Source organism: Gossypium hirsutum, chromosome D06, assembly GCF_007990345.1.
Source record: "Gossypium hirsutum isolate 1008001.06 chromosome D06, Gossypium_hirsutum_v2.1, whole genome shotgun sequence".
Taxonomy (NCBI): domain Eukaryota; kingdom Viridiplantae; phylum Streptophyta; class Magnoliopsida; order Malvales; family Malvaceae; genus Gossypium; species Gossypium hirsutum.
The window spans coordinates 1,235,997-1,245,747 of record NC_053442.1 but is presented as its reverse complement, the minus strand read 5'-3'; the positions used below and the strand labels follow the sequence as shown (position 1 = coordinate 1,245,747).

At 33.7% G+C, this 9,751-nt stretch overlaps 2 protein-coding genes across 2 annotated transcripts; both read left to right on the top strand.

Moving 5' to 3' along the window:
- Positions 1-2,305: 2,305 nt before the first annotated feature.
- Positions 2,306-4,257, top strand: LOC107935599 (cytochrome P450 CYP82D47). Its single transcript, XM_016868225.2, has 2 exons — positions 2,306-3,353; positions 3,497-4,257. The coding sequence occupies exons 1-2, from the start codon at positions 2,412-2,414 to the stop codon at positions 4,130-4,132; spliced, it is 1,578 nt and encodes a 525-aa protein (XP_016723714.1). The 5' UTR covers positions 2,306-2,411; the 3' UTR covers positions 4,133-4,257.
- Positions 4,258-7,323: 3,066 nt separating this feature from the next.
- On the top strand, positions 7,324-9,285 carry LOC107935598 (cytochrome P450 CYP82D47). The gene is made up of 2 exons (XM_016868224.2): positions 7,324-8,460; positions 8,573-9,285. Exons 1-2 carry the CDS (start codon positions 7,519-7,521, stop codon positions 9,224-9,226), a joined length of 1,596 nt encoding a protein of 531 aa, XP_016723713.2. The 5' UTR covers positions 7,324-7,518; the 3' UTR covers positions 9,227-9,285.
- The last annotated feature ends 466 nt before the right edge of the window (positions 9,286-9,751 follow it).

The following is a 9,751-nucleotide window of genomic DNA, read 5'->3' as shown; positions in this document are numbered from 1 at the left end:
AAGATCTAAGAGAGCACTCAGAGAAGAACGAAGAAAAGACTCGAAAAATGCCACCGGATTCAACTCAAAAACGAATCTCCTTCAATAGTATTTAGCTGTCGATATATTCAGTTTTCAACCATGAGAGAGACAACATAAAAAGATAGAATATAAAACTTTCGAAACTTATATTAAAAGAAAAAAACAAAAAATAAAAAAGATGTTATCGGCTGAATAAGAGGTCAATAATAGAGAGAACCATGATAATCTGTAACCATATATATAATGGAGAGAAAATCATATATTTAATGATAAAAAAAGTTATTTTCGTTGAATGAGTAAACGGTGATGATTGTACCTAATTATATATATATATATATATATAAAGAGAGAACCATGATAGTATTTAACTATATATAATGGAGAGAGAACCATAAATTCAATTTCTCTATATGAATAATCATACCTAAGCATTCATACATATGTATGTATATAATGGAAAGAACCATGATAATACTTAATCATATAAATATATATAATTGAGAGAAAACCATAAATTAAAAAATAGAAAAAGACTTTCCTGTACGAATAGTCGATGATGATAGTACCTAACCCTATAAATCCAACTCCCACATATTATCTATTGCATGCAGATCATAGATTTAACCATTGAAGTAGCAATCTAGCAATGGATTATTTCCATTCAGTCACAGCAACTTCAACTGTTGCGATCATTGCTTTTCCACCACTGTTTCTTTTCTCTTTCCTATGGATCTCAAGACGAAACACAAACTTGAAGAAAACAGTACCAGAAGCTGGTGGAGCATGGCCTATTATTGGCCATATCCGCCTCCTAGGAGGGCCACAACCACCTCACATAACCTTGGCTAACATGGCTGTCAATTATGGAAGAATATTCATTATCAAGTTAGGTGTACAGAGAGCTTTGGTGTAGAGGCGAAGCTAGGAGGCTGGCAGGGGCCTCGATCCCCTAAAATGAAAGCTTAGTATTTAGACCATTTAAAATTTTTTATAATTTTAAATTAATAAAGGTAAAATTACATTTTGGCCTCCCTTAAAATTATAAAAATTCGATTTAATCCTTTAAAAATTATAAAGACATAAACTATAAAAAATTAATATTTCATTCAGCCTTAGAAAATTGTTCTTACTTCGCCCTGCTTTGGTGATGAACAATTGAGAGATTGCAAAAGAATGTCTTTACCATAAACGATAAAACATTTGCAACTCGTCCAAACCTTGCATGCGCGGAGCTTATGGGTTACAACAGAGCCATGATTGGCTTTGCATCATATGGACTTCATTGGAGTCAAATGCGCAAGATTTCCACTATTGAGCTCCTCTCAATTTTTTTTTCTTCATTCAAACTGATATGTTGTAAATACAATAAGAACAACATTCAAAAGAGTACACTAAAATTGATTTTACTTAAAACAAACACGCACTCATCACTAGTAGCTTATTCTAATTATGGATGCAGTCAGCACGCGCATTCTGCGGATATAGTCCGCATTTCTTCAATCCCGCCATATTGAGCACAGTTTCATGTGTCCGCAAATTTGTTCTCACTTAGACAGTCCGCCATGCTTGTATCATATATGAACTGTCTGCATAATGTCAGTTCACGAGACAATTCCTCAAATAACAATCCACAAATTAATTCGTATTTAGACTGTTTGCCATTTGTGCGAGCTGTTGGTTGACCATCTCTATCAAATGAAGTAATTGATATATGTGAAGGTATTGATATGTATGAAGGTCTAAAATTCACGAATCTTAAAATAACTCCATTAAAAGTCTTCCTACTTTTGTTGATGAATCCAATAATTAATTGCTACTGTTTGTTGGATTTTAGATTATATTTAATAAATAATTATATAAAAGATGTTGAAAAATCGAAACCCCATATTATAAAATAATAGATCCTTATTAAATAAATGAAATCTATTGCTCACGAGATCCACGAGGTGGGCCTGTTTTTAATTGGACCATATGATACCTGTTTAACTACGTTATCTAATTATTGTTCTATAGAAAAGGTATTGGACAAATGGAAAGTGAAAAAAGATTAATTTTTTTATATGACGAAGGATGATTGTGTTGGAAGAAAATTTGCAGATCCAAGAAAAAAAATTACTTGAGATGATAAGACAATTTGTAATAGTTTGCGGTCAATAGTATTTATTAAAGACAAAAAAAAAACAAAAAAATGCTATCGGTTGAATAAGTGGTCAATAATGATAGGCGATGCTGTGACATTACTTAACCCTATAAATCCAACTCCCTCATATAAATCTTCTATGAATTTCCTCGGTTTTCCACAACGAGACAAAATTCAAAGATTGAATATATATATATTCTTATCTCTGCTACTCACTTCCCATTTCTTATCTTAAAGTGGGAATCTGGCGATGGATTATTTCCATTCAGTCACAGCAATTCCAACTGTTGCAATCATTGCCTTTCCACTACTGTTTCTTTTCTCTTTTCTATGGATCTCAAGAAGAAACAAAAACTCGAAGAAAACAGCACCAGAAGCTGGTGGAGCATGGCCTATTATTGGTCATCTGCGCCTCTTAGGAGGGCCACAACCACCTCACATAAGCTTGGCTAACATGGCTGACAAATATGGAAGAATGTTCGCTATCAAGTTGGGTGTGCATAGAGCTTTGGTGGTGAGCGATTGGGAGATTGCTAAAGAATGTCTCACCACAAATGATAAAGCGTTTGCCTCTCGTCCAAAACTTGCAAGCTCGGAACTTTTGGCTTACAACAGAGCCATGTTTGGCTTTGCACCGTATGGACCTTATTGGCGTCATATGCGCAAGATAGCCACTATTGAGCTCCTCTCCAATCACCGACTCGAATTACTTAAACATGTAAGGGAATCCGAGGTGAAGACATCTCTGCAACAGTTGTACCAGCTGTGGAACAAGAAGAGAATTGCTAACTCTGATAAAGTATTGGTAGAGATGAAGGGATGGTTCAAAGAAGTTACTCTGAACGTGATTATGAGGATGATTGTAGGGAAGCGAATTCCAAATTCCAGCGAAGGAGTTGAACAGTTGAAATGGAAGAAGTCGATGGATGACTTCATTGTACTAAGTGGAAAGTTCTTAATATCAGATGCTTTGCCGTTTCTGAGATGGTTGGACATATGTGGAGACATGAAGTGCATGAAGAAGACAGGGAAAGAATTGGACCAAGTTGTGCAGGGATGGCTACGAGAGCACAAGCAGAAAAGAGCTGAAAATAAGGCAAATGGTGAGGAAGATTTCATGGGAGTGATGCTGTCTATTCTCAGTGATCGGGAGGAACACCATGCTGATACAATCAACAAAGCCACTTGTCTGGTACGTGCATATCTCTTAACCAAATAGATTGTTATTAATGACATATTTAAATTGTTTTTGGTCAAGATTGCTATTAATAACATACATAAGTTGGAAATGCTATTATTTCATTGTTGATCTTTCCATGGTATTTGATCTAACAGAGCCTTGTCTTAGCCGCGGAGGATAGCACATCAATCACATTGACATGGGTCTTATCTCTGCTACTCAATAATCGTGACAAATTGAGTAAAGTCCAACAAGAACTAAATGTTCACGTTGGTAAGGATAGATTACTTGTGACCGAATCAGACACAAAAAACTTAGTGTACCTTCAATCTATCATTAAGGAAACTCTACGCTTATACCCTCCTGCTCCACTCTCCGTGATCCATGAAGCCATAGAAGATTGCACGGTTAATGGATACCATGTTTCAGCTGGCACTTGGCTTATTATGAATCTTTATAAGATTCATCATGATCCACTTATATGGGCAAACCCTTTTGAATTTCAACCTGAAAGATTTATGACTACTCACAAAGACATTGATGTGAGAGGACAGAATTTTGAACTGATTCCATTTGGAAGTGGTAGAAGAATGTGCCCTGGAGTTTCATTTGCACTTCAAATTTTGCTTTTTACACTAGCTAATGTATTGCATTGGTTTGAGTTTGAGACTCCGTCAAACGAAGCTGTCGATATGAGTGAAGCACTTGGGTTAACGAATTCTAAAGCAACTCCATTAGAAGTTCATATAACTCCTCGCCTTCCTGTTTTTGTTTACGATACCACTAACTAATTGGTATTATAATTTTATTATAATAAAATGAGTAGAATTCAATAAATTTCGTACCATAATTGTCATGTAATTGTATCATATGCAAGGTTTTTTTATCCAATTAAATATGTGAACTTATCTTTAAAGTTTATTTAGTCTAATTAGATTCTTGAACTTGATTTCTTGATTCAAATTGATAACTGCAGTTGGTTTTATGATCCAAATTGGTACATATAGTAAATAATTTATTCGAACCAGTTTGAACTATGAAACAAAGTTCACGCTGAACCAAAAAGTCAATTGTTCAGGGCACCTAATTGGATAAAAAAAAGTTCAGGTACCAAATTGAACCTGAAAGTCTAGTTTAGGTACCAAAAAAAAACCTTAATTACTAATTTAAACCTTGAATTCAGGTACCAAAATATATATTTACCTTTTATTTTCATATATCAATTAAAGATTGTTTCTCTAAAAAAATTCTAGAACCAAATATTTCAAAATGATAAAGACTGTACCTTTTCAAATATTTTATTTCTTCACACATTATTTCCTAGTACGTAGTACACATGCTAGAAGAATGTAAAATAAAATTAAGTGGATGAAAGTAAAATTAAATTAATAAAACTAAGAGGGTGTTAAATGTAATGTGAATAAGAAGTGATGCAATTCCGCTCGATTAAATATATATAAAGGAGAGATAAGCTTTCCTTGAATGAATAGTGAATGAGCATACTATATAATAGTGAGAATCATAATTAAACGATAAAAGATAAAAGATACTTTTGTTGAATAAGTAAACAATGATGATATATACATAATAGAGAAAGAACCATGATAATACTTAACTATATATATATATATAATGGTGAGAGAACTATAAATATTGTTACATTGAAGGTTCAGTGGATTTCATCTTTGGAAATGGTCTCTCCCGCTTTGAAGTTAGTAACGTAATCTCTGACCTGTATTAAGCAATTAATCTTATATACATATGTTGATTTGTGGGATGTGTTGATTTCAGGGATGTCACGCGCATGCAATAGCGACGTTAACAGGAGCCGGAACAGCACAAGTTGTCGAAATTTATAAATTCTTTGAAAGTTTTTAAAATTTTAATATGAATTTTACTCGCATCTTAAATTGTCTTAAAAAGTATTTTACTTTCGACTAGATTTGAAAGTGCTGGGAAAATTTGTGCCAACAAAAGTTTTGCATTTTACTGGCACTTGTGGCCAGCCCGCCGGAAAATTTTACTAGCACGAGCTTAGCCGGCGGTCAAATAAATGCCAGTAAAATTATTATAGGCCTTTTTCTTACTTTTACCGACGCTTATAAATACCAGTAAAAATGAGTTATTTTGTAATGACATGTTTTAACACGCTCAAGCACATGTTCTTTTGCATTAATAAAAATATTAATGACAATTAAGTCAAGATTGAGTCAGCTCAATGAAATTAATTTTTAACCCCTAAAAAGTCAGCAAATTTGACTTTTTTCTCCTATTACCAAAACTTGTTTGAAACATGGGTTAAAATTGGCATATGGCACTTAAATAGTACATTTTGTTATCTATCTCTCTCAATAATGATATAAAAGGAAAAACCATTATCTATCTTATTTATTTTTGGGTAAATCTACATTTTGGTATCTAAACTTAGTTTCAAGTTTCAAATTAGTACCTAATGTTTTTTTTTGTCCAATTAAATACGTGAATGTGTCTTTAAAGTTCAATTTGGTACTTAAAGTTTATTTTGGTCTAATTAGACACTTGAACTAGGTTTCTTGGTTCAAATTGGTATCTGCACTAAGTTTTATGGTCCAAATTAGTACATACAGTAAATAATTTATTTGAACCAGTTTGAACTACGAAACTAAATTCATGTACTAATTTGAACCAAAAAGTCAATTGCTCAAAAACCTAATTAGATAAAAGTTTAGGTAACAAATTGAACCTGAAAGCCTAATTTAGGTGTCAAATTTCAATCTATTTATTGTTCTATAAAAATGGTATTGGACAAATGGAAATTGAACATTTCCTCATCAAACTTTATAAGATACTAAGGAACTGTATGCTTATTCATACCACATTAATAATATACAGCAAAAATTTAACGATTGTTGAAAGATGAGTTAGATTACTTTTCTCTTTCCTTTCACTATTAAAATAATCGTTAACTCCATGATAATAGTAATGATTACGTATGGTATGGTAACCCTGATCATGACCATGGTTTCTTCTCTTATTAAAATTACTATGTATTATTCTATTCACTTTTGCAATGGAGTCAAACCAGTGGATAACTTTTATAATTTTTTATTTACCATTCATTATTTTGTACAACTACCAAAATGTATGAGATTTAACCACCGAGTATTTTTTAAAATTTTTTTCATGATATTGTTACTGTAGGAATATATTACATGTTAAAATAAAAATTGTAATATATTATTATCAACTATTTTTTCTCCACAAAAATTTAATTGAAAACTTATCTTGAATATTACATAATTATATTTACTCACAAATTTGGAATCTTGTAATCTTTAGTGCATCCGATTATAACAATCAACATCTTATGTTTACAAGAGCCAAGGCTAGTGTTTTTAAAACCAAGGTCTATATGGTTGTTGCACACGAGGAAATTGATCTTGTGAATATGCATGAGGCGATGAAGCATCCATCTTGGCAGGAAGCTGTGAAGGAGGAATTAGATGCCCTTCTCAAGAATGGTACTTAGTCTCTGTAAGTTTTTCCCCTAAGAAGAAAGCCTATTGGTAGTAAATGGTTATTTAATATCAGAATGAACCCCGATGGATCAATAGCTTGATATAAATCCAGGTTGGTGACAAAAGTGATAGGCTATGATTAATATGAGACGTTTAGCCCAGTTGTAAGGTCTAATACTATATGGACTGTTTTGGCTCTTGCGGTTGATCACAATTAGCCATTTTGACAACTAAAGATCAATATGTATTTCTCAATAATATTTAGCAGTCGATATACTCAGTTTTCAACAATGGGAGACAAAATGAAAAGAGAATATATATATATCTTTCTTTCCAACCTTATATTAAAAGACAAAAAAAAAATGCTATCGGTTGAAAGAGTGGTCAATAATGATAGGCGATGCTGTGACATTATTTAACCCTATAAATCCAACTCCCGCATATAGATCTATGAATTTCCTAGGTCAATACACTGTTTTCCACAACGAGACCCAAAATTCATAGAGAGAATTTATTACCTTCTGAACCATAAGTTAAAAGGCAAATAGGGATGCTATCGGTTGAATAAATGGTGAATGATGATACCCCTGCGCTGCGGTGACATTAAATTAACCCTATAAATCCAACTCTCTCATCTCTGCTATTGCGTATAGATCTTAGATTAAAGTAAGAATCCAGAAATGGATTATTTTCATTCAGTCACAGTAACATCAACTGTTGCAATCATTACTTTTCCACTACTGTTTCTTTTCTCTTTCCTATGGATCTCAAGAAGAAACACAAACTTGAAGAAAACAGCACCAGAAGCTGGTGGAGCATGGCCTATTATTGGTCATCTCCGCCTCTTAGGAGGGCCACAACCACCTCATATAAGCTTGGGTAACCTGGCAAACAAATATGGAGGAATCTTCACCATCAGGTTGGGTGTGCATAGAGCTTTGGTGGTGAGCAATTGGGAGATAGCTAAAGAATGTCTCACCATAAACGATAAAGCGTTTGCCACTCGTCCAAAGCTTGCAAGCTCGGAAATTTTGGGTTACAACTCTGCCATGATAGCCTTTGCACCGTATGGACCTTATTGGCGTCAAGTGCGCAAATTCGCCACTATTGAGCTCCTCTCAAATCACCGACTCGAATTGCTTAAACCTGTGCGGGAATCCGAGGTGAAGGCATCACTGCAACAATTATACCAGATGTGGAACAAGAAGAAAAGTAGTAACTGTGGCAAAGTAATTGTGGAGATGAAGAGATGGTTCAGAGATGTTACTCTTAACGTGATACTAAGGATTGTTGTAGGGAAGCGAATACCGAATTCATACGAAGGAGATGAAACCGTGAAATGGAAGAAGTCGTTGGACGAGTTGTTTGAACTAACTGGAAAGTTCGTGGTATCGGATGCCTTACCGTATCTGAGATGGTTGGACTTTGGTGGCGACAAAAAGCTTATGAAGAAGGTAGCCAAAGAATTGGACCAAGTTGTGGAGGAATGGCTACGAGAGCACAAAGAAAAGAGAGCTGAAAATGAGGCAAACAGTGAGGAAGATTTCATGGGAGTGATGCTATCTATTCTTCGTGATGCAGAGGAGCACGATGCCGATACCATCAACAAAGCCGTCAGTCTCGTACGTACATTTCTTAATCAAATCCTATACTTGTTTGATATTTATATTCATCTTTCGCCTGAATACCAATTTCAATCTGATATTAATAGTTTTACGGTAAATGATTTAATAGGCACTTATCTTAGCTGCGGAAGATACCACATCAATTACAATGACATGGGCTTTATCTTTATTACTCAATAATCGCGATGCATTGAACAAGGTCAAACAAGAATTAGACATTCATGTTGGTAAAGATAGACTCTTAGTTACAGAATCAGATACTAAAAACTTGGTGTACCTCCAATCTGTCATTAAAGAAACACTACGCCTCTATCCTGCTGCTCCACTCGCTGTAATCCATGAAGCCATTGAAGATTGCTCAGTTCATGGATACGATATTTCAACTGGCACTTGGCTTATTCTTAATCTTCAAAAGATACAACGTGATTTACAAATATGGGAAGCTCCTTTAAAATTTCAACCAGAAAGATTTATGACTACCCATAAAGATATTGATGTAAAGGGACATGACTTTGAACTTATTCCATTTAGCAGTGGTAGAAGAATGTGCCCTGGAGTTTCATTTGCGCTCAAGATTCTGGAACTTACACTAGCTAATGTATTGCATTGGTTCGAGATTGAAACTCTGACAAACGAAATAGTTGATATGCGTGAAGGTCCAGGATTGACCAGCCCTAAAGCAACTCCATTGGAAGTTCAAATATCTCCTCGTCTTCCTAATTTTGTTTACCAATCCCACAATCAATTACTATTATTTGTTTGATTTTAGACCTATATTTAATAGATAATCGTCTTCCTACTTTTATTTACCAATCCAGCAATTAATTACTATTGTTTGTTGGATATTAGACATATGAAATATTATAAAATATCATAGATGTCTATGGAATCAACTAACAAACTATAATATAATTCAAACAAAAGTGATAAGTATGACTCCTATTTGAGTCAAATTTGAAAAATAATCTTCTAGTCAAACTCTATTTATTTGTTTCAATCAAACACTGATTAGTTTAGATTATTTTATTAATATTTGACATATGAATTTAGCCTATAAATAGGCTCTCTTACAACCTTAGAAAATACACCCATTAAATATTAGAACTCATAACACATTTAGAGAATTTTGTGTTTACCTTTTGAGAGTTCTTTATTTTGGGGTTTTTGGAGTTTAGTTTTTATCTCCATCTTTTGTACTCTTCGTTTCTTTTGCCACTATAGTAAAATTATCTTTGCCCGTAATTTTTTATCCACTTTGGAGGAGTTTTTACACATTAAATTTTTATGT